At 48.9% G+C, this 25615-nt stretch overlaps 1 protein-coding gene and 1 pseudogene across 1 annotated transcript; one reads left to right on the top strand and one right to left on the bottom strand.

The window, feature by feature from the left end:
* Positions 1-787: 787 nt before the first annotated feature.
* LOC129830689 (probable histone deacetylase 1-B) lies at positions 788-14660 on the top strand. Its single transcript, XM_055893296.1, has 14 exons — positions 788-1030; positions 1969-2081; positions 2743-2860; positions 3397-3471; positions 5304-5442; positions 5693-5834; positions 7013-7105; positions 7203-7311; positions 8130-8270; positions 9897-10005; positions 11010-11140; positions 11245-11403; positions 13309-13354; positions 13440-14660. The coding sequence occupies exons 1-14, from the start codon at positions 976-978 to the stop codon at positions 13465-13467; spliced, it is 1458 nt and encodes a 485-aa protein (XP_055749271.1). The 5' UTR covers positions 788-975; the 3' UTR covers positions 13468-14660.
* Positions 14661-14745: 85 nt separating this feature from the next.
* On the bottom strand, positions 14746-25022 carry LOC129830512 (eukaryotic translation initiation factor 3 subunit I-like; annotated as a pseudogene).
* Positions 25023-25615: the final 593 nt, after the last annotated feature.

The following is a 25615-nucleotide window of genomic DNA, read 5'->3' as shown; positions in this document are numbered from 1 at the left end:
CAGGGCATAATGGGGTAAATAGGAGACACCTGGTGGGGGGTGCTTTCGTTTATTCTTTATTTATCTTTAATTTGTACTTAAAATTTACTTTAAAAAATCTGCATTGTTGGTTGAGGGCTTGTAAGTAAGCGTTTCATGGTAAGGTCTACCTACACCTGTTGTATTCGGCCGAATATATGTGCCGAATATAATTGGATTTGTTTTGATTTTGACATGGGGGCAGAGACATAAACGGTGCAATTTTACAGCAGAGTGACTGTCAGTGACTGACATAACAATAGGAACACATTTTGAGACCCAGACTGAGTTCCCAAAAAATAAAGCAGACCATTTATGTCACTTATGCCAGGATGATTTCAGCATAGCTACTGAACTTCCCCTTTAAGAAGGGTGGGGTAGCGGACAGGCACACTGTTGTTCAGACAGGTATAGTGACAGAGATGGTAGAACTATAGTTTGAAACTCTGTAGGAAGCTTTTTAATAAGCAACACATATGCAAAGCTGAGCAGACTAGCTTATTGTAGTACAATGGAACCATCTGGTGGCTAAAAGTTGAACTATTGAAAATGAGGTATAAAGGTTACTGTAGTTGAATATCATCACCATCATCCTTTTGCCTATGTACTTCAATATACAGCTCAATGTGAGAGAAACAATATTTTGTGCAAGACTATTGTACAGGAATGTGTCGATTATGCGCAAGATCGTTAGTCTTGCAGTGTAGGTGGAAAAATTGGCGTTCATCATACAGCAATATGAGGAATTTATATGAGGATTTATTTATTCAACATATTCTTGTAGTCTTGTTAGAAGCACATAACTGGTATCACAGACCAGTGAACAGTGCAGACAGAAAAAAGTACATCCTTCGCAACAACGCCTCCGAGCCTAGCAGGTTTCGGTGATTGGACGAGACGATAGTGCAAATTATCCAGTGTGGGCACAAAGAACTGTGCAGTGCTAATTGGAGTAAAATGGCGCTGTCGTCTGCAGGAGGAACAAAGAAGAAAGTGTGCTATTATTATGATGGTAAGATTTAATGTTATGTAGCTTAGTGTTGTCTGCAATATTATTTATTGTATCGGCGAAGATTTTGTGCTTGATAAAAAGCTTTTTTTTCTCCGCCTTGAAAGAAGTGCCGTAGGCGAGTTAGCTGCTAGCCAGCTAACGTAACTGTAGCTGCCGAGTGGTTAGCTTGCTAGCTAAGTTAGTTGCTAGCTAGCGAACGTTACCTGTTTAGGAATAAGGTTTTGGTTAGCTAGCCAAAGCAACTTGAGATGGTTGTTTTTATCATTTTTCAATTAGCTGAATTGCCGACATCTAGCTAGCTAGCAAGTTGATGCTTTTAATTTGCGGCAACTAGGCTAGCTAGCTACGGTCTTTAGCTCGCAAGCTAGCTAGTAGGCGTATAACCAGCTGTCTAGTTTGCAAAAAGATATCTAGAGATGGTTAGGAATGAGTGTCTTTGAATCACAAACTGCCTCTTCATATTTAGCTACACCATTTGTTTAGTAAAGTGAGGTTATCATGTAGCTAGCGGTGTTGTATAGTCAACTGTGGGGAGGGAGGGGGGGGGGGGGGTTGAGCCTGTAGATTCAGATCACTTTTCAGAGGCTGGCCATTTGATACTATTATAATTTGTGTTTCGTGCTGTGTAGCTACCAGGCTGCATGTGTGATTCAGGCGTGATAGTGCTAGCCTGGCGCAAAATCTGGCACTTAAAGCGACAGATAACCGCTGGGCTAAGAGCCAGTAATTGAAAGGTTGCTCGTTCGAATCCCAGAGCCGACCAGGTGAAAGGTCACTCGTTGCCCTTATTGTTCCTGTCAGTCGCGCTGGATAAACGCATACAGCTAAATGACAAATGTTAAGAACAGAGTTTACATACCGTATCTCTGGGGCTAGGGGAAATAAATGTGGTTTGTTGTCTCAGTAGTTTGTCTAAACCTCATATTTCCTCTCCCCAGGCGACGTCGGTAATTATTACTATGGCCAGGGTCATCCCATGAAACCCCACAGGATCCGTATGACCCACAACCTCCTGCTCAACTATGGACTGTACAGGAAGATGGAGATATATGTAAGTACAACAGCTACAGGGGGGTTTATACACTTGTTTATTTTTTTACAAACATCCTGTTAGTGATGCACACATTAAAAATAATCCCAAGCATCAAATAAGCCAAAGAGTTACTTTTCAGAACGTGGCCAAGAGATGGGTCTATAGAGGATGGCGCAGCGGTCTAAGGCACTGCATCTCAGGGCTAGAGGTGTCACTACAGACCCTGGTTCGATTCCAGGCTGTATCATAACCGGTCGTGATTGGGAGTCCCATAGGGCGGCGCACAATTGGCCCAGCGTCGTTAGGGTTTGGCCAGGATAGGCAGTTATTGTAAATAAGAATTTTGTTCATAACTGACTTGCCTAGTTAAATAAAAACATGATATAAATATATTGTATATGACTGGAGCTGATACGAGTGGACTCCTAATTCTTCAACACACTTCTACACTACAGGTCCAAAGAAACGTTCTGTGTAGTTGAGCTGTTCCAAAGTCCTACAGACTTATAAAGATCTAGATGGATAGTTGTGGACGTTACGTTTTCTGAACTTCCATATATTTTGGGGTATTGAAAATATAAGCTGAAATTAGGTGACCATTTTTTAGCAACCCAGGTAATGGTGTTTTCTACTTTTAAACGGACTTTTTCAGACCTTATGATTTTCCTCTGTCCTCCAGAGACCTCACAAGGCCAACGGAGAGGAGATGACCAAGTACCACAGTGACGACTACATCAAGTTCCTGCGTTCCATCCGGCCTGACAACATGTCAGAACACAGCAAGCAGATGCAGAGATGTGAGTAGCAGACAGTGTTTCCCCTAGCATTGTTTAGGTGGGGCGCCCTATGTGTATTGTAAAGGGATAGTTCACCCCAAAACCAAAGTTTGCCATACGTTTTAATAACTTGTTTGCCATACGTTTTAATAACTTGTTTGCCATACGTTTTAATAACTTGTTTGCCATACGTTTTAATAACTTGTTTGCCATACGTTTTAATAACTTGTTTGCCATACGTTTTAATAACTTGTTTGCCATACGTTTTAATAACTTGTTTGCCATACGTTTTAATAACTTGTTTGCCATACGTTTTAATAACTTGCTTGCCATACGTTTTTAATAACTTGCTTGCCATACGTTTTTAATAACTTGTTTGCCATACGTTTTTAATAACTTGTTTGCCATACGTTTTCATACGGGCTAATGTTGAGCTGACTTTAGATTACTCCACACTCACATCTGTTTAGGTAGTGCTTTAATGCATTGGAACAAATGTGCAGGATTCAATCACACATCTCAAATGAATGTCTTCTATCCTTGCTGTTCTCTAACAGTTAATGTAGGAGAGGACTGCCCAGTGTTTGACGGCCTGTTTGAGTTCTGTCAGCTCTCAACGGGAGGCTCTGTCGGTAAGTCTCATCTCCTCTCTCGTTTGTCTCGCTCCTTATTGACTGTCTCTGTCCTCTCTCTCTCTCTCCTTATTGACTGTCTCTGTCCTCTCTCTCTCTCCTTATTGACTGTCTCTGTCCTCTCTCTCTCCTTATTGACTGTCTCTGTCCTCTCTCTCTCTCCTTATTGACTGTCTCTGTCCTCTCTCTCTCTCTCCTTATTGACTGTCTCTGTCCTCTCTATCTCTCTCTCTCCTTATTGACTGTCTCTGTCCCCTCTCTCTCTCTTCTTATTGACTGTCTCTGTCCTCTCTCTCTCTCCTTATTGACTGTCTCTGTCCTCTCTCCTTATTGACTGTCTCTGTCCTCTCTCCTTATTGACTGTCTCTGTCCTCTCTCTCTCTCTCTCCTTATTGACTGTCTCTGTCCTCTCTCTCTCTCTCTCCTTATTGACTGTCTCTGTCCTCTCTCTCTCTCTCTCTCCTTATTGACTGTCTCTGTCCTCTCTCTCTCTCTCTCCTTATTGACTGTCTCTGTCCTCTCTCTCTCTCTCTCCTTATTGACTGTCTCTGTCCTCTCTCTCTCTCTCTCCTTATTGACTGTCTCTGTCCTCTCTCTCTCTCTCTCCTTATTGACTGTCTCTGTCCTCTCTCTCTCTCTCTCCTTATTGACTGTCTCTGTCCTCTCCCTCTCTCTCTCCTTATTGACTGTCTCTGTCCTCTCCCTCTCTCTCTCTCCTTATTGACTGTCTCTGTCCTCTCTCTCTCTCTCTCCTTATTGACTGTCTCTGTCCTCTCTCTCTCCTTATTGACTGTCTCTGTCCTCTCTCTCTCTCTCTCCTTATTGACTGTCTCTGTCCTCTCTCTCTCTCTCTCTCTCTCCTTATTGACTGTCTCTGTCCTCTCTCTCTCTCTCCTTATTGACTGTCTCTGTCCTCTCTCTCTCTCTCTCTCTCTCCTTATTGACTGTCTCTGTCCTCTCTCTCTCTCTCTCTCCTTATTGACTGTCTCTGTCCTCTCTCTCTCTCTCTCTCTCTCCTTATTGACTGTCTCTGTCCTCTCTCTCTCTCTCTCTCTCTCCTTATTGACTGTCTCTGTCCTCTCTCTCTCTCTCTCTCTCTCCTTATTGACTGTCTCTGTCCTCTCTCTCTCTCTCTCTCTCTCCTTATTGACTGTCTCTGTCCTCTCTCTCTCTCTCTCTCTCTCCTTATTGACTGTCTCTGTCCTCTCTCTCTCTCTCTCTCTCTCCTTATTGACTGTCTCTGTCCTCTCTCTCTCTCTCTCTCTCTCTCCTTATTGACTGTCTCTGTCCTCTCTCTCTCTCTCTCTCTCTCTCCTTATTGACTGTCTCTGTCCTCTCTCTCTCTCTCTCTCTCTCCTTATTGACTGTCTCTGTCCTCTCTCTCTCTCTCTCTCTCTCCTTATTGACTGTCTCTGTCCTCTCTCTCTCTCTCTCTCTCTCTCCTTATTGACTGTCTCTGTCCTCTCTCTCTCTCTCTCTCTCTCTCCTTATTGACTGTCTCTGTCCTCTCTCTCTCTCTCTCTCTCTCTCCTTATTGACTGTCTCTCTCTCTCTCTCTCTCTCTCCTTATTGACTGTCTCTCTCTCTCTCTCTCTCTCCTTATTGACTGTCTCTGTCCTCTCTCTCTCTCTCTCTCTCCTTATTGACTGTCTCTGTCCTCTCTCTCTCTCTCTCCTTATTGACTGTCTCTGTCCTCTCTCTCTCTCTCTCTCTCCTTATTGACTGTCTCTGTCCTCTCTCTCTCTCTCTCTCTCCTTATTGACTGTCTCTGTCCTCTCTCTCTCTCTCTCTCTCCTTATTGACTGTCTCCTCCCTCCTCCCTCTGTGTGTAGCGGGGGCAGTGAAGCTGAACAAACAGCAGACGGACATCGCCGTCAACTGGGCCGGAGGACTCCATCACGCCAAGAAGTCTGAGGCCTCTGGGTTCTGCTACGTCAACGACATAGTCCTCGCCATCCTGGAGCTGCTCAAGTAAGAGCCCTGTGTGTGGTCACCCACCCCACCGTTGGGCCACCTCACCCCCCCGGTTGGGCCACCTCACCCCCCCCCCCCAGTTGGGCCACCTCACCACCCCCCCGATTGGGCCACCTCACCCCCCCCCACCCCCCCAGACAACCAGACTGGCCCTTCTCCTTTCTGTAGGATACCTGATGATTTAACAATATTGTAAAAGTTAGAAGTCCTATCGGTATGTAATGAGTTGTCTCGTCTGTCCTATCAGGTACCACCAGAGGGTGTTGTACATAGACATCGACATTCACCATGGAGACGGAGTGGAAGAGGCTTTCTTCACCACAGACCGGGTCATGACTGTCTCCTTCCACAAGTATGGAGAATACTTCCCTGGTACCGGAGACCTGAGGGTGAGTCTGAGTGTCGGGAGAATACTTCCCTGGTACAGGAGACCTGAGGGTGAGTCTGAGTGTTGGGAGAATACTTCCCTGGTACCGGAGACCTGAGGGTGAGTCTGAGTGTTGGGAGAATACTTCCCTGGTACCGGAGACCTGAGGGTGAGTCTGAGTGTTGGGAGAATACTTCCCTGGTACCGGAGACCTGAGGGTGAGTCTGAGTGTCGGGAGAATACTTCCCTGGTACCGGAGACCTGAGGGTGAGTCTGAGTGTTGGGAGAATATTTCCCTGGTACAGGAGACCTGAGGGTGAGTCTGAGTGTCGGGAGAATACTTCCCTGGTACAGGAGACCTGAGGGTGAGTCTGAGTGTCGGGAGAATACTTCCCTGGTACCGGAGACCTGAGGGTGAGTCTGAGTGTTGGGAGAATACTTCCCTGGTACCGGAGACCTGAGGGTGAGTCTGAGTGTTGGGAGAATACTTCCCTGGTACCGGAGACCTGAGGGTGAGTCTGAGTGTCGGGAGAATACTTCCCTGGTACCGGAGACCTGAGGGTGAGTCTGAGTGTTGGGAGAATACTTCCCTGGTACCGGAGACCTGAGGGTGAGTCTGAGTGTTGGGAGAATACTTCCCTGGTACCGGAGACCTGAGGGTGAGTCTGAGTGTTGGGAGAATACTTCCCTGGTACCGGAGACCTGAGGGTGAGTCTGAGTGTTGGGAGAATACTTCCCTGGTACCGGAGACCTGAGGGTGAGTCTGAGTGTCGGGAGAATACTTCCCTGGTACCGGAGACCTGAGGGTGAGTCTGAGTGTTGGGAGAATACTTCCCTGGTACAGGAGACCTGAGGGTGAGTCTGAGTGTTGGGAGAATACTTCCCTGGTACCGGAGACCTGAGGGTGAGTCTGAGTGTCGGGAGAATACTTCCCTGGTACAGGAGACCTGAGGGTGAGTCTGAGTGTTGGGAGAATACTTCCCTGGTACAGGAGACCTGAGGGTGAGTCTGAGTGTTGGGAGAATACTTCCCTGGTACAGGAGAGGGGGGGGGGGGGGGGGGGGGGGGGGGTCAGAAATAAGCAAAGTAGATATCATTGTGTGATTCCACTCCCCCCTTCAGAGTGTTGGATTGTCTGCCTATATGTGAGTCATTTCTGTATTCCAGTATGTACAATAAAGGGGTGTGTTGTTGTTTTAGGACATTGGAGCAGGGAAGGGGAAGTACTATGCTGTAAACTACCCTCTCAGAGACGGCATCGACGACGAGTCTTATGAAGCCATCTTCAAACCTGTAAGTCTCCTGCTTCAAGTCATTCCGTGTTTTGGTTCCACACACACACACACACACACAAAGAGGTATCTTCTATTTGTAATGTGTGTGTTGCTAGGTGATGGCTAAAGTGATGGAGATGTTCCAACCCAGTGCTGTAGTGTTACAGTGTGGAGCGGACTCTCTCTCAGGAGACAGACTGGGCTGCTTCAACCTCACCATCAAAGGTAACACACATTTTACTCAACACTTTGTGTTTTCAGGTGACGTGTGGCGTACAGTAAGAGTATGGAATAATTGTAGTTTTATATTTTTGGTCTCATTAATGATACTGCTCTAATGGTGTTGGTATTAATGTGTAGGCTTGTTTAATATACTGTCTGCCTGCCAGGCGTTTTGGTGGTCTGTCTGCCTGCCAGGCGTTTTGGTGGTCTGTCTGCCTGCCAGGCGTTTTGGTGGTCTGTCTGCCTGCCAGGCGTTTTGGTGGTCTGTCTGCCTGCCAGGCGTTTTGGTGGTCTGTCTGCCTGCCAGGCGTTCTGGTGGTCTGCCTGCCAGGCGTTCTGGTGGTCTGCCTGCCAGGCGTTCTGGTGGTCTGTCTGCCCAGGCGTTCTGGTGGTCGGTCTGTCTGCCCAGGCGTTCTGGTGGTCGGTCTGTCTGCCCAGGCGTTCTGGTGGTCGGTCTGCCTGCCAGGCGTTCTGGTGGTCGGTCTGTCTGCCCAGGCGTTCTGGTGGTCGGTCTGCCTGCCAGGCGTTCTGGTGGTCGGTCTGTCTGCCCAGGCGTTCTGGTGGTCGGTCTGTCTGCCCAGGCGTTCTGGTGGTCGGTCTGTCTGCCCAGGCGTTCTGGTGGTCGGTCTGTCTGCCCAGGCGTTCTGGTGGTCGGTCTGCCTGCCAGGTGTTCTGGTGGTCGGTCTGCCTGCCAGGCGTTCTGGTGGTCTGTCTGCCCAGGCGTTCTGGTGGTCGGTCTGCCTGCCAGGCGTGAGCCACATTTCCATTCCAGAAGAATGGACAAAGTTTTTGAACGTTGAACCCTTGACGCTGTGTTTCAGGTCATGCTAAGTGTGTTGAGTACATGAAGAGTTTCAACCTGCCACTGTTGATGTTGGGAGGTGGAGGTTATACCATCCGTAACGTGGCCCGCTGCTGGACGTACGAGACCGCCGTGGCTCTGGACAGCACCATACCTAACGGTACGTACACACGGCATTATACCTGACCTAACACATGGCATTATACCCGACGGTACCCACGCGCACACACACGACATTATACCCGACGGTACCTACGCACACACACGGCATTATACCCGACGGTACCTACGCGCGCACACACGACATTATACCCGACGGTACCTACGCACACACACACGGCATTATACCCGACGGTACCTACGCACACACACACGGCATTATACCCGACGGTACCTACGCGCGCACACACGACATTATACCCGACGGTACCTACGCGCGCACACACGGCATTATACCCGACGGTACCCACGCGCACACACACGACATTATACCCGACGGTACCTACGCGCACACACACACGGCATTATACCCGACGGTACCTACGCACACACACACGGCATTATACCCGACGGTACCTACGCACACACACACGGCATAATACCCGACGGTACCTACGCACACACACACGGCATTATACCCGACGGTACCTACGCACACACACACGGCATTATACCCGACGGTACCTACGCACACACACACACGGCATTATACCCGACGGTACCTACGCACACACACACACGGCATTATACCCGACGGTACCTACGCACACACACACACGGCATTATACCCGACGGTACCTACGCGCGCACACACACGACATTATACCCGACGTTACCTACGCGCGCACACACACGGCATTATACCCGACGGTACCTACGTGCGCACACACGGCATTATACCCGACGGTACCTACGCGTGCACACACGGCATTATACCCGACGGTACCTACGCGTGCACACACGGCATTATACCCGACGGTACCTACGCACACACACGGCATTATACCCGACGGTACCTACGCACACACACGGCATTATACCCGACGGTACCTACGCGCGCACACACGGCATTATACCCGACGGTACCTACGCACACACACACACACACACGACATTATACCCGACGGTACCTACGCGCGCACACACACGGCATTATACCCGACGGTACCTACGCGCGCACACACACGGCATTATACCCGACGGTACCTACGCGCGCACACACACGGCATTATACCCGACGGTACCTACGCGCGCACACACACGGCATTATACCCGACGGTACCTACGCGCGCACACACACGGCATTATACCCGACGGTACCTACGCGCGCACACACACGGCATTATACCCGACGGTACCTACGCGCGCACACACGGCATTATACCCGACGGTACCTACGCACACACACACGGCATTATACCCGACGGTACCTACGCACACACACGGCATTATACCCGACGGTACCTACGCGCACACACACGGCATTATACCCGACGGTACCCACGCGCGCACACACGGCATTATACCCGACGGTACCCACGCGCGCACACACGGCATTATACCCGACGGTACCTACGCGCGCACACACGGCATTATACCCGACGGTACCTACGCGCACGGCATTATACCCGACGGTACCTACGCGCACACACACGGTATTATACCCGACGGTACGTACACACACGGCACTATACCCGACGGTACGCGCGCGCACGTCTCATTTTACCATTAAGCAACAGAGTAAGATCTCACTCTCTGCTTCACAATGTCTCTCTCGTCCTATCAGAGCTGCCTTACAACGATTACTTTGAGTACTTTGGCCCTGACTTCAAGCTCCACATCAGCCCGTCTAACATGACCAACCAGAACACCAATGATTACCTGGAGAAGATCAAGTAAGTTACACAGACAGCCACTGTGTTCCGCACAGCCACACTCAGCAGGGTTTCTGTTCGCAAAATGTGGTGCTGGACCCGTATGCATTGGTAACCTGATGCTCAGAATGACAGAGATCACATTTTAAATGACGGCTATTCATCTTGACAGAGGGATGCAATGGCTCACGTCCTTCTTAGTGAATTCCGACGACGTTAGAATAACTGGCCACATTTTAGGTTACTTTTGCTCAGGCGACAAGACAATCACTAGGCCTAATCTACTTTTCCTTTTATAGTACCAACGTTGACCTACTCTATTGGTCAGCTTGTCATTCTGTGTGAAATAAATGGCCTACTCCAAACACACTGGGACGATAAATCATACAACCAGTAGGCCTAAGCTATGTAAAAATAAACTATGGAATCATGTAGTAACCCCAAAAAAGTGTTAAAGAAATCAAAATATATTTGAGATTCTTCAAAGTAGCCACCCTTTCCCTTGATGACAGCTTTGCACACTCTTGGCATTCTCTCAACCAGCTTTGAGGTAGTCACCTGGAATGCATTTCAATTAACAGGCGTGCCTTGGTAAAAGTTAATTTGTGGAATTTCATTCCTTAATGCGTTTGTGCCAATCAGTTGTGTTGTGACAAGGTAGGTGTGGTATACAGAAGATAGCCCTATTTGGTAAATCTTCTGTATACCCCCCTATCTTGTAACAACAACTGATTGGCTCAGATGCATAGAAGTTCCCCAAATTAACTTTTACCAAGGCACACCTGTTAATTGAAATGCATTCCAGGTGACTACCTCATGAAGCTGGTTGAGAGAATGCCAAGGGTGGCTACTTTGAAGAATCTCAAATATATTCGTCACTACATGATTCCATAGGTGTTATTTCACAGTTTTGATGTCTTAACTATTATTCTACAATGTAGAAAATAAAACCCCTTGAATGAGTAGGTGTTCTAAAACTTTTGACCTGTAGTGTACATACTAAGCGTCTCTCTCTCCCTCCCCAGACAGAGGTTGTTTGAGAACCTGCGTATGCTGCCCCACGCCCCGGGAGTCCAGATGCAGGCCATTCCAGAAGACGCTCCACACCCGGACTCTGGAGACGAGGAGGACGAGGACCCTGACAAACGCATCTCCAGTAAGTACACACACACACACACCTCCAACAAGAGTATTGTCTCACCACTGTTTAGTACATGTGTTATGAATCTCTTGCTGAACTGTGTGTGTTTTCCTGTGTAGTCCGGGCCCATGATAAGAGGATAGCTTGTGAAGAGGAGTTCTCTGACTCTGAGGATGAGGGACAGGGAGGAGGGGGAAGGAGGAACGCTGCCAACCACAAGAAGACCAAGCGAGTCAAGACTGAGGAGGAGAAGGAGAAGGAGGCAGAGGAGAAGAAAGGTAAACAACTTACACACTGACTGGCCCGGGACACAACGCCTCACTGACTGGCCCGGGACACTGGACGTGACGCCTCACTGACTGGCCCGGGACACTGGACGTGACGCCTCACTGACTGGCCCGGGACACTGGACGTGACGCCTCACTGACTGGCCCGGGACATTGACGCCTCACTGACTGGCCCGGGACACTGGACGTGACGCCTCACTGACTGGCCCGGGACACTGGACATTGACGCCTCACTGACTGGCCCGGGACACTGGACATTGACGCCTCACTGACTGGCCCGGGACACTGGACGTGACGCCTCACTGACTGGCCCGGGACACTGGACGTGACGCCTCACTGACTGGCCCGGGACATTGACGCCTCACTGACTGGCCCGGGACACTGGACGTGACGCCTCACTGACTGGCCCGGGACACTGGACATTGACGCCTCACTGACTGGCCCGGGACACTGGACATTGACGCCTCACTGACTGGCCCGGGACACTGGACGTGACGCCTCACTGACTGGCCCTTGGACACTGGACGTGACGCCTCACTGACTGGCCCGGGACACTGGACGTGACGCCTCACTGACTGGCCCGGGACACTGGACATTGACGCCTCACTGACTGGCCCGGGACACAGGACGTGACGCCTCACTGACTGGCCCTTGGACACTGGACGTGACGCCTCACTGACTGGCCCTTGGACACTGGACGTGACGCCTCACTGACTGGCCCTTGGACACTGGACGTGACGCCTCACTGACTGGCCCGGGACACTGGACGTGACGCCTCACTGACTGGCCCGGGACACTGGACGTGACGCCTCACTGACTGGCCCGGGACACTGGACGTGACGCCTCACTGACTGGCCCGGGACACTTGACGTGACGCCTCACTGACTGGCCCGGGACACTTGACGTGACGCCTCACTGACTGGCCCGGGACACTTGACGTGACGCCTCACTGACTGGCCCGGGACACTTGACGTGACGCCTCACTGACTGGCCCGGGACACTTGACGTGACGCCTCACTGACTGGCCCGGGACACTTGACGTGACGCCTCACTGACTGGCCCGGGACACTTGACGTGACGCCTCACTGACTGGCCCGGGACACTTGACGTGACGCCTCACTGACTGGCCCGGGACACTTGACGTGACGCCTCACTGACTGGCCCGGGACACTGGACGTGACGCCTCACTGACTGGCCCGGGACACTGGACATTGACGCCTCACTGACTGGCCCGGGACACAGGACGTGACGCCTCACTGACTGGCCCGGGACACAGGACGTGACGCCTCACTGACTGGCCCTTGGACACTGGACGTGACGCCTCACTGACTGGCCCGGGACACTGGACTTTGACGCCTCACTGACTGGCCCGGGACACAGGACGTGACGCCTCACTGACTGGCCCTTGGACACTGGACGTGACGCCTCACTGACTGGCCCTTGGACACTGGACGTGACGCCTCACTGACTGGCCCTTGGACACTGGACGTGACGCCTCACTGACTGGCCCGGGACACTGGACGTGACGCCTCACTGACTGGCCCGGGACACTGGACGTGACGCCTCACTGACTGGCCCGGGACACTGGACGTGACGCCTCACTGACTGGCCCGGGACACTGGACGTGACGCCTCACTGACTGGCCCGGGACACTTGACGTGACGCCTCACTGACTGGCCCGGGACACTTGACGTGACGCCTCACTGACTGGCCCGGGACACTTGACGTGACGCCTCACTGACTGGCCCGGGACACTTGACGTGACGCCTCACTGACTGGCCCGGGACACTTGACGTGACGCCTCACTGACTGGCCCGGGACACTTGACGTGACGCCTCACTGACTGGCCCGGGACACTTGACGTGACGCCTCACTGACATGTTCTGTTTTCCCCAGATGTGAAAGAGGAGAAAGAGACAGAGGAGAAGATGGACACAGCAGGGTGAGTCGTGACCACAACACATACTTTAAATGTAACTGATCCAGTCTAAGCCCGGTCAACTAGCGTTTGTTCATTTCACCACCAGGCCAACAGAAGAAACTAAGACGTCTTGAAGCAGAAGATGTGCAATCGAAATGGACTGTAAATTATTCTCTTAACAGTTTTAGTATTTCCTCAAAATGTTTTAGTCTGTGTCAGTGTTGAAGAGCACTTTTTTTTTTGTTACTCATGTCTCTGCCACCTATTTAAATGTTTTGACCGTGTGTTAGTTATGGAGCCTGAGAATCAGTAGGGTCCTTTTCAAGTCTCAAAAACCTGGTAGGGATTCAATCCAAGGCTATAGAGCACACTACTCTCTAACAGACTTGAGCTGACGTTTTACAGACGTTTACCGTAGGGGAAAAACGCCTTTACTGAAGGTGTGTTGTCTAGTGCACTGCTCTAACAGGGCTCGGATTGAATTCCTACCTTTTCACTGACCTGAGGTAACTTGATGGAAGCAACCCCCCCCCCCTGATAAGACTGAGGCCATACTGCTTTCATAGTTCTCAGATCAGTCCAGAAGGAGTCCACTTTCCACTTTAACCATTCCCAGTTGAACAATAGTCACCATCTTGAAATGTTGTTTTCCACTTCTCCCAGGTTTAGTTTGACTCCTTCCTTTACCGTGTTTTATATTAACAAAATGTTGAAATGTCTTTTTATTAGGGCGGGGTTTCCCCAACTGACAGGCTGATCGTTCCCCCCCCCCAATTGATTTGAATTCATTGTTGGACATAAGACTGTAAAAACACAAAGTATTCCCACATAAGATGTGATCGTGTGCAATGTTTTGAAATTGTGTTTGCAAAAAAGAAAAGAAAACCCAGTCTAGAAAGTAAATGCTCCCAGGAACAATCCAGGCTGTGTTCAGCTTCCCCATCCAGGAAAACCCCAGCCTACACCGTGGGGAACCAGCTCACGTTTTAAAACCCCTGCTCTTTTCTACTGTAAGGTGACATATGGTGCTTGGTTGGGTGTTCAGTTGTGAAATGTGCATATAACTTGTTTTATATAGAAGGAAAAAAATACATTTCTCATTCACTTCGTACTTTTTTTGGAAAATGATAAAAGGCAATCATTTGGTTTATCTAGACAACTTTACAGTTCATTTCCAACCTTTTAAAGAAACGTTTGTCAATTTTCCATGCAAGTATAAAACTGATGTTGCCCATTAAAAAGCTGTGATGAGTGTATACCTCTTGCGGATAGAACCCCCACCATTATGTTACAATTAAACTGGGTGGTTCGAGCCCTGATTGGCTGACATCAGACTTTTTTACTGCTAATTACGTTGGTAACCAGTTTATAATAAGGCACCTCTGGGGGGGTTTGATATGGCTAAGGACTGTGTCCAGGCGCTCCGCAGTGCCTAAGAATAGCCGTATCACCTCGGGGGGGTTTGATATGGCTAAGGACTGTGTCCAGGCGCTCCGCAGTGCCTAAGAATAGCCCATAGCCGTATCACCTCGGGGGGGTTTGATATGGCTAAGGACTGTGTCCAGGCGCTCCGCAGTGCCTAAGAATAGCCCATAGCCGTATCACCTCGGGGGGGTTTGATATGGCTAAGGACTGTGTCCAGGCGCTCCGCAGTGCCTAAGAATAGCCCATAGCCGTATAAGACCTATTGAATGTTATTTCACCTGTATGCTTAGTCTTAGTGGGAGGTTCACTGCCATAACTTAAGGTCGACGTTTGGAAAGTTTACCGGTATTTAAACCTGTTTAGTTCATTTTTAATGACTACCAATCAGAAATTCTGATTCCTGCCACATTATTGTGCATAATACAGACAAACCACGTAGCAACCCAATTTCCATTTAAATACACTCTGGAATAGTGAGAAACAAAGGGTACAAAAAAAAGTACACTCTTCCTATATCGTCCGCCAATTTGTTGAAGACCAAATTATTCTGTGGCTTCATTTCCTCCAACTGACAAACATCTCACTCTGTAGAAGTCTTCCTGAGTATAGCCTGTCTGGAATTGCTGATCAGAGTGAGTATAGCCTGTCTGGAGTTACTGATATCAGCTGATGAGGATGACTTGATGTTGATCGAGGGATGTATCGCTGCTCGTCTCCTGTTTACGCCTCCAGTTCAAAGTCAAAGTACTGGGGGTCAAAGTGATGGATCCTCGTGTAACCGTCCTCTCCTCCACTGGAATAGCTAAAGACGAGAGGTTAAACAGAGACCCTGTTTTAGTTGTCTACAGTGAGCTGAGAATGATCACATATAACGCCTCTACTTCATTGTGTAATGGAGGTCACATGGCTTGCTGAGAGAGTACCACTTCCTGATTCAGCTCATACCAAGTCTCCAACCCAGAACCTCTGCCCCCCCAAAGGTTCTTACCAGTCACCACAGAAAAGCTAGCTATTCAGCAGCGCAAGTGAGGACTGCATTTTAGAAGTCTGCTTCACCCTTGGATGGATAAGTGCTTTTTGGACCTTACCTCTTGCCGTCCGGGTGGAAAGCTACACAGTTGATGGGTCCGAAGTGACCCTTGACCCTGCCAAACTCCTCTGCGTAAGCTGCGTGGAAGAACCTGGCCTCGAACTTGCCAATCCTGGTGGAGGTGGTGGTGACCTCCATGGCCTCTTGACCTCCTCCCATCACCACCTACAACACAGGGGTTAAAGGTCAGCTCTGGGACTAGGTGGTGCTGGAGAAAATTCCGGAAAGTATTCAGACCCCTTGCCACGTTGCAGCCTTAATCTAAAATGAATTTAAAAAATAAATAAAAATTGGGCTCAATCTACACAATACCCCATAATGACAAAGCAAAAATGGGTTTAGACATTTTTGCAAATTTATAAAAATATAAAACTGATATCACGTTTACGTAAGTATTCAGACCGTCTACTTTGTTTTAGGGCCTTGGGTATGACGTTACAAGCTTGGCACACCTGTATTTGGGGAGTTTCTTCTCTGCAGATCCTCTCAAGCTCTTGTCAGGTTGGATGGGGAGCGCCGCTGTAAAGCTATTTTCAGGTCTCTACAGAGATGTATGATCATGTTCGGCTCTGCCTGGGCCACTCAAGGACATTGAGACTTGTCCCGAAGCCACTCCTGCGTTGTCTTGGCTGTGTGCTTAGGTTTGTTGTCCTGTTGGAAGGTGAACCTCCGCCCCCAGCCTGAGGTCCTGAGTGCTCTGGAGTAGGTTTTTATCAAGGATCTCTATTTTGTTCTGTTCTACATTCCCTCGATCCTGACTTGTCAGTTTTTGTGTATTTTACTGAGTGGCTTCCGTCTGCTCTAAGAATAGTCTTGGTGGTTAAAAACTTATTACATTTTTAAAGGGTCTGAATACTTACATAATTTTTATAAATGCTACATTTTCTAAACCTGTTTTGTATTGTCTGTAGATTGGAGGGTAAAATAATTATCAACGTAACAAAAAGTGGAAAAAGTCAAGGGGTCTGAATACTTTCCGAATGCACTGGTCTCAAAAGTGACTGAGGGGTGTCATACGTGGTCCATGATGGGGGAGATGGCAGCAGAGTTGACGGGTCTCTCTGTCTTGAAGGACTTGATGTGATCTAAAGTTGTTGAATCAAACAGCTGTGAGGTAGACAGACAGAGGTTAGTCAGACAACTGTACCCTAGAGAGAGAGACGAGAGATTGACAGACAGACTGTACCCTAGAGAGAGAGACAAGAGTGACAGACAGACTGTACCCTAGAGAGAGAGACAAGAGATTGACAGACAGAGAGGTTATAGTCAGACAACTGTACCCTAGAGAGAGAGACAAGAGATTGACAGACAGACTGTACCCTAGAGAGAGAGACAAGAGATTGACAGACAGAGAGGTTATAGTCAGACAACTGTACCCTAGAGAGAGAGACAAGAGATTGACAGACTGTACCCTAGAGAGAGAGACAAGAGATTGACAGACAGAGAGGTTATAGTCAGACAACTGTACCCTAGAGAGAGAGACAAGAGATTGACAGACAGAGAGGTTATAGTCAGACAACTGTACCCTAGCTTTGAGTGCCACTCTGTTATAACATGTCATGTTTTGGCGATGAGGGTGAGAAGACAAGGACAGCAATGGAGTAAAATACGAGCACAAAACCGATCTGGGACCAGAGTATGCCTCAGTACCTCTGCGTACCTTAGAGGAGCAGTCTTTAGAGGCTGTGATGACCATGGTCAGATCAACAGAGGTCTGGATGTCGTTGATCTGTTTGTTGTGCTCCTTCACTTTCTTCAGCACCTCTCCAGACTGTAATATCATGTGATACATGTTAAGTCTACAGTTCATCCGCCTTGTGTGTAAACTGGTGTGTGTCGGGGGGGAGGGGGGGGTGTACCTTGGCGCTAAACTGGTTGATCTTCCCGTTCTCGTGACCAGCGATAACAAACTCCCAGAGGCCCCCAAACAGCACTGGTGATCTTAGACTCAGCACAGGGCACCGTCAGGTACGGCTGGTTGTCCTCTACACAGACAGACAGGGTGTCAACTGTCAACTGTTTGCTGATGATCTGGTGCTTCTGTCTCAGACCAAGGAGGGGCTACAGCAACACCTAGATCTTCTGTCAGACCTGGGCCCTGACAGTAAATCTCAGTAAGACCAAAATAATGGTGTTCCAAGAAAGGTCCAGTCGCCAGGACCACAAATACAAATTCCATCTAGACACCGTTGTCCTAGAGCACACAAAAAACGACACATACCTTGGCCTAAACATCAGCGCCACAGGTAACTTCTACAAAACTGAACGATCTGAGAGACAGAGAGAGAGAGAGAGAGACAAGGCAAGAAGGGCATTCTATGCCATCAAAAGGAACATAACATTCAACATACCCAATAGGATCTGGCTAAAATACTTGAATCAGTTATAGAACACATTGTCCTTTATGATTGTGAGGTCTGGGGTCCCCTCACCAACACCAAATAATGCATGCAGAGCAGAATTAGGCCGATACCCGCTAATGATCAAATCCAGAAAAGAGCCGTTAAATTCTACAACCACCTAAAAAGAAGCGATTCCCAAACCTTCCATAACAAACCCATTACCTACAGAGAGATGAACCTGGAGAAGAGTCCCCTAAGCAAGCTGGTCCTGGGGCTCTGTTCACAAACACAAACAGACCCCCAGGACAGCAACACAATTAGACCCAACCAAATCATGAGAAAACAAAAAGATAATTACTTGACACATTGGAAAGAATTAACAAAAAAACAGAGCAAACTAGAATGCTATTTGGCCCTAAACAGAGAGTACACAGTGGCAGAATACCTGACCACTGTGACTGACCCAAACTTAACTACATCTTTGACTATGTACAGACTCAGTGAGGCAGGCTATGTGCACACTGCCCACAAAATGAGGGGAACTGAGCTCATTGAATTGAAAGGGGTAGGGGGGTAGGTAGAGGAAGAGGGGGGGATGGGTAGAGTGAGAGAGAGAGCGGTACGGGGAAAAACATCCTCAGACAACTGATGGCTGTGAAACCAGATATATACATTCTGATCTGAAGGAATCAGCTGACGCTCCAGAAAGACCCTTAGAAGGCAAGGCTGCTTTCCCCTTCATCTGCAAACAGCAGTTTCTATCCCTTCAGTTGTGAAACCAATACGGTTAAGGTAAGGCAGGGCTATTCAACTCATACCCCACGAGGTCCGGAGACTGCTGGGTTTTCAGAGCAAACTAGAATGCTATTTGGCCCTAAAACAGAGAGTACACAGTGACAGAATACCTGACCACTGTGACTGAACCAAAGTTAAGGAATTCTTTGACTATGTACCGACTCAGTGAGCATAGCCTTGCTATTGAGAAAGGCCACATCTCTCATCTCCTCATTGATTTTTAGGAGCATATACCCACGTGGGTGATTGAAAGATGAACTGAGGTCCACACTCCAGTCCAGTTGGTGGTGGTAATGCACCTTAAAGTTGGTTGCTAACTGCCATATAAAGTCCACAGAAGAAGAAGCCTGAAGGAGGAGAGATTACTAGAAACTAACTCAGTTGACCCTTTTATTTGTGGATGAATTGTCAGAGTAGAGAACCTTGTGCATTTCAGGTAAATTAACAACCCAATGTTTATATCCCAGGACAAATTAGTTAGCAACAGCAAGCTAGCTAAATAGGACACATTAGTTTGCTGTTGCTATCTAGCTAGCTAAGGACAAAATAGCTAGCACCCAGCTAGCTAGCTAGCTAAATAGCCATGAATGTTTAATGCTTTTTGACCTGTTGGTTTTGTTATTTCAACCTCCTGAAGGGCGTCTGGTGTGGTCAGCATGTCAGAGAGATCCACATGGTTGGATACAGTAACAGACCCACGAGTGAAAGAGGCCGCCTAGGGGTTGTTTTGAGACTAATCAGAAGTGTACACTACTACTAATCAGAAGTGTACGTACAGTGCTACTCAGAAGTGTACACTACCGATCTGCTGGGGGTCGCGGAGGTCAAAGTAGTTGAGGAAACACTGGTAGCCCATCTGCTTGTCTGTAGAGAACATGATGATGTTGCCACTGAAGTCAAAGCCACAGGTCCTCACAGCCGAGCTGGTGTTCAACATGGCCAGCTGTTTACCTGGGAGAGAGAGAGAGGAGTGGGCATTATACCACACACACACACACGCCAGGAAGTTGTTTACTGAACCCCAGTCTCACATATTCAACACACGTATATGAGTAAACACAAAACACACACCGACGTAACTAAAGTCTAGCTTCTCCATCTTGTTTTCTCACTCACACGTACCCGTCTCACAGTCTACAGCTGTTGTCTGCTGACCCTGTCAGCACGTTCTTGGTGTCCCCTGAGAGCACGGTTAAGGACATCACTACGCCCCGTAAACTCATGTTGCCCATAACAACCTTAGGGTTGCAAACAGGACCTTAACCCCAGATGACCTACCCCCTGTGACCCCAGATGACCTACCCCCTGTGACCCCAGATGACCTACCCCCTGTGACCCCAGATGACCTACCCCCTGTGACCCCAGATGACCTACCCCCTGTGACCCCAGATGACCTACCCCCTGTAAACCCCAGATGACTTACCCCCTGTAAACCGCAGATGACCTACCCCCTGTAAACCCCAGATGACCTACCCCCTGTAAACCCCAGATGACCTACCCCCTGTAAACCCCAGATGACCTACCCCCTGTAAACCCCAGATGACCTACCCCCTGTAAACCCCAGATGACCTACCCCCTGTAAACCCCAGATGACCTACCCTCTGTGACCCCAGATGACCTACCCCCTGTGACCCCAGATGACCTACCCCCTGTGACCCCAGATGACCTACCCCCTGTAAACCCAGATGACCTACCCCCTGTGACCCCAGATGACCTACCCCCTGTGACCCCAGATGACCTACCCCCTGTGACCTCAGATGACCTACCCCCTGTGACCCCAGATGACCTACCCCCTGTGACCCCAGATGACCTACCCCCTGTAAACCCAGATGACCTACCCCCTGTAAACCCAGATGACCTACCCCCTGTAAACCCAGATGACCTACCCCCTGTGACCCCAGATGACCTACCCCCTGTGACCCCAGATGACCTACCCCCTGTGACCCCAGATGACCTACCCCCTGTGACCCCAGATGACCTACCCCCTGTGACCTCAGATGACCTACCCCCTGTGACCTCAGATGACCTACCCCCTGTAAACCCAGATGACCTACCCCTGTGACCCCAGATGACCTACCCCCTGTGACCCCAGATGACCTACCCCCTGTGACCCCAGATGACCTACCCCCTGTGACCCCAGATGACCTACCCCCTGTGACCCCAGATGACCTACCCCCTGTGACCTCAGATGACCTACCCCCTGTGACCCCAGATGACCTACCCCCTGTGACCCCAGATGACCTACCCCCTGTGACCCCAGATGACCTACCCCCTGTGACCCCAGATGACCTACCCCCTGTGACCCCAGATGACCTACCCCCTGTGACCCCAGATGACCTACCCCCTGTGACCCCAGATGACCTACCCCCTGTGACCCCAGATGACCTACCCCCTGTGACCCCAGATGACCTACCCCCTGTGACCCCAGATGACCTACCCCCTGTGACCCCAGATGACCTACCCCCTGTGACCCCAGATGACCTACCCCCTGTGACCCCAGATGACCTACCCCCTGTGACCCCAGATGACCTACCCCCTGTGACCCCAGATGACCTACCCCCTGTGACCCCAGATGACCTACCCCCTGTGACCCCAGATGACCTACCCCCTGTGACCCCAGATGACCTACCCCCTGTGACCCCAGATGACCTACCCCCTGTGACCCCAGATGACCTACCCCCTGTGACCCCAGATGACCTACCCCCTGTGACCCCAGATGACCTACCCCCTGTGACCCCAGATGACCTACCCCCTGTGACCCCAGATGACCTACCCCCTGTGACCCCAGATGACCTACCCCCTGTGACCCCAGATGACCTACCCCCTGTGACCCCAGATGACCTACCCCCTGTAACCCCAGATTACCTACCCCCTGTAACCCCAGATGACATAACCCCTGTAACCCCAACACAGGACCTTAACCCCAGATGACCTACCCCCTGTGACCCCAGATGACCTACCCCCTGTAAACCCAGATGACCTACCCCCTGTAAACCCAGATGACCTACCCCCTGTGACCCCAGATGACCTACCCCCTGTAAACCCAGATGACCTACCCCCTGTGACCCCAACACAGGACCTTAACCCCAGATGACCTACCCCCTGTGACCCCAACACAGGACCTTAACCCCAGATGACCTACCCCCTGTGACCCCAGATGACCTACCCCCTGTGAACCCTGATGACCTACCCCCTGTGAACCCTGATGACCTACCCCCTGTGACCCCAGATGACCTACGTAAACTACGTAAACCTACGTAAACCTACGTAAACCCAGATGACCTACCCCCTGTGACCCCAGATGACCTACCCCCTGTGACCCCAGATGACCTACGATGACCTACCCCCTGTGACCCCAGATGACCTACGTAAACTACGTAAACCTACGTAAACCTACGTAAACCCAGATGACCTACCCCCTGTGAACCCTGATGACCCAGATGACCTACCCCCTGTAACCCCAGATGACCTACCCCCTGTAAACCTAAATGACCTACCCCCTGTAAACCCAGATGACCTACCCCCTGTAAACCTAAATGACCTACCCCCTGTAAACCCAGATGACCTACCCCCTGTAAACCCAGATGACCTACCCCCTGTAAACCTAAATGACCTACCCCCTGTAAACCCAGATGACCTACCCCCTGTAAACCCAGATGACCTACCCCCTGTAAACCCAGATGACCTACCCCCTGTAACCCCAGATGACCTACCCCCTGTAACCCCAGATGACCTACCCCCTGTAACCCCAGATGACCTACCCCCTGTAAACCCAGATGACCTACCCCCTGTAACCCCAGATGACCTACCCCCTGTAACCCCAGATGACCTACCCCCTGTAAACCCAGATGACCTACCCCCTGTGACCCCAGATGACCTACCCCCTGTGACCCCAACACAGGACCTTAACCCCAGATGACCTACCCCCTGTAACCCCAGATGACCTACCCCCTGTAAACCCAGATAACCTACCCCCTGTAAACCCAGATGACCTACCCCCTGTAAACCCAGATGACCTAACCCCTGTGACCCCAGATGACCTACCCCCTGTAAACCCAACACTCAATGACACCTATAGAAACATCACATCCAGTGCATTAAGACCCCTTGACTTGCTCCAGTTTTTCTACGGTACAGCCTTATTCTAAAATGGATTAAACAAATATTTTTCCCCTCAGTCTAGACACAACAACCCATAATGACAAAGCATAAACAGGGTGTTAGATATATATATATATTTTTTTACGTATTTACATAAGTATTCAGACCCTTTGCTATGAGACTCGAAATGGAGCTCCTCCATCTTTTTTCCATTGATCATCCTTGAGATGTTTCTACAACTTGATTAGAGTCCACCTGTGGTAAATTAAATTGATTGGACATGATTTGGAAAGGCACACACCTGTCTATATAAGATCCCACATTTGACAGTGCATGTCAGAGCAAAAACCAAGGCATGAGGTTAAAGGAATTGTCCATAGAGGTCCGAGACAGGATTGTGTCAAGGCACAGATCTGGGGAAGGGTACCAAAAAAAAAGTCTGCAGCACTGAAGGCCCCCAAGAACACAGTGGCTTCCATCATTCTTAATTGGAAGAAGGGCCTTGGTCAGGAAGATGACCAAGAACCCGATGGTCACTGACAGATCTCCAGAGTTCCTCTGTGGCGATGGGAGAAACTTCCAGAAGGACAACCATCTCTGCAGCACTCCACCAATCAGGCCTTTATGGTAGAGTGGCCAGACGGATGCCACTCCTCAGTAAAAGGCACATGACAGCCGGCTTGGAGTTTGCCAAAAGGCATCTAAAGGACTCTCAGACCATGAGAAACAATATTCTCTGGTCTGATGAAACCAAGATTGAACTCTTTGGCCTGAACGCCAAGCGTCACATCTGGAGGAAACCAGGCACCATCCCTACGGTGAAGCATGGTGGTGGCAGCATCATGCTGTGGGGATGTTTTTCAGCGGCAGGGACTGGGACACTAGTCAGGATGGAGGGAAAGATGAACGGAGCAAAGTACAGAGAGATCCTTGATGAAAACCTGCTCCAGAGCCCTCAGGGCCTCAGACTGGGGCGAAAGGTTCACCGTCCAACAGTAAATAATGGGAGAGACTCTCTAAATGCAGATGTGCCAAGCTTGTAGTGTCATACCCAAGAAGACTCAATGCTGTAATCGCTGCCAAAGGTGCTTCAACAAAGTACTGAGTAAAGGGTCTGAATACTTATGTAACTGTGATATTTACATTTTTTTAAATAAATGTTTTAATACATTTGCAAAATGTTCTAAAAACCTATTTTTGGTTTGTCATTATGGGGTATTGTGTGTAGATTGAGGGGGGAAAAACGATAAATAAAATGTTAAAGCCTTATTTTAAAATGTAACAATAAGTGAAGGGTTCTGATCACTTTCCAAATGCATTGTACATGTACAGATGTGAACGTATAACATACACAGATTATATTGTGGTAAATTGGACTGTTTGATGACTAATGTAAAGGATACAGTCACAGTCCACACACCACAAAGCTCCAGTGTGTCCATTGTACGTGCCGAGTCGCTCCCCGTTCAGAGTACCACACGTTCGCTACCTTTGAACAAAAATGACACATACTAAGATTCAGTTGTCAGATTCAGACAATCTCTCATTCTGACAAACATGGAGTGAATTAGGAATTAAATGAATGGCGGGTGAGAGACGATACTAGTATCTCAATATTTGTTCCATGGCAAAAATGAAAACACAAAGCAGAGCAAACTCTTTGGTCCTTTTAAAAACGTTTTGTATGTAAAATATTGTCCTTTGTGTTTTGTTTCCTTTCCACGACACAAACGAGAATGGCAATACTGCTATGGTCCCTATGAGTGACAGGTTTTGTTTCTATCTACATGGCATTCTTCCTCATTTCTCACCGTGTCTTTGGCAACAGAGAAGATCAGTTGTATTTGATCTGTGGGCTACCGCTTATGATTAGTTAGTTTTACCTTTATGTGCCCATAGTGTCAAAATCTAAACCAACCTTCTTGTAAGGCGCCATCATATGAGAGTCACTGGCTCATTGGCTAACTACACTGAAAACATATATAAACGCAACCTGTAAAGTGTTGGTCCCATGTATCATGAGCTGAAATAAAAGATACCAGAAATATTCCAAAAGGTTATTTCTATAAAATGTTGTACACAAGTTTGTTTACATCCTTGTTAGTGTGCAGCGCGCAGTAAAATCTTTGAAATCGTTGCGTTTATATTTTTGTTCAGTGTACATGGTTATCAAACATATACACTTTAGCTAGAAATGGATGTCATAAGGTGAATGCACCAATTTGTAAGTCGCTCTGGATAAGAGCGTCTGCTAAATGACTTAAATGTAAATGTAAATGTAGAAATGTGAACAATAAACATTAGGGATATCTAGTTTCATAATTGTTACGAATAGTTAACGAAGAGGTGTCATAGTAGTTATTTAAGTGCTTTCCAGGGAGACAGCTTGAACATTATGCTACAGACATCAATGCTTCACACTTTTATGGTAACGGTAACTAGTTATCTCCGTGACTAGTTATCTCCGTAGTTAGCATAAAACACTGACATTGTACAGAAAATCCTAGATAAGTTTGGCACTTTGATGGG

The sequence above is a fragment of the Salvelinus fontinalis genome, chromosome 32 (genome assembly GCF_029448725.1).
Source record: "Salvelinus fontinalis isolate EN_2023a chromosome 32, ASM2944872v1, whole genome shotgun sequence".
Taxonomy (NCBI): domain Eukaryota; kingdom Metazoa; phylum Chordata; class Actinopteri; order Salmoniformes; family Salmonidae; genus Salvelinus; species Salvelinus fontinalis.
Note: the sequence above shows the minus strand (reverse complement) of the source record. Positions and strands in the feature narration are given on the sequence as shown.

What these genes read in the sequence shown, in the direction of transcription:
- LOC129830689 (XM_055893296.1), top strand. Translation starts at nt 976, where the DNA reads ATGGCGCTGTCGTCTGCAGGAGGAACAAAGAAGAAAGTGTGCTATTAT. An exon ending in ACAGGAAGATGGAGATATAT is followed by an intron (nt 2,082 to 2,742) that starts GTAAGTACAACA and finishes TCTGTCCTCCAG; the next exon opens with AGACCTCACAAGGCCAACGG. An exon ending in GGACAGCACCATACCTAACG is followed by an intron (nt 8,271 to 9,896) that starts GTACGTACACAC and finishes TCGTCCTATCAG; the next exon opens with AGCTGCCTTACAACGATTAC.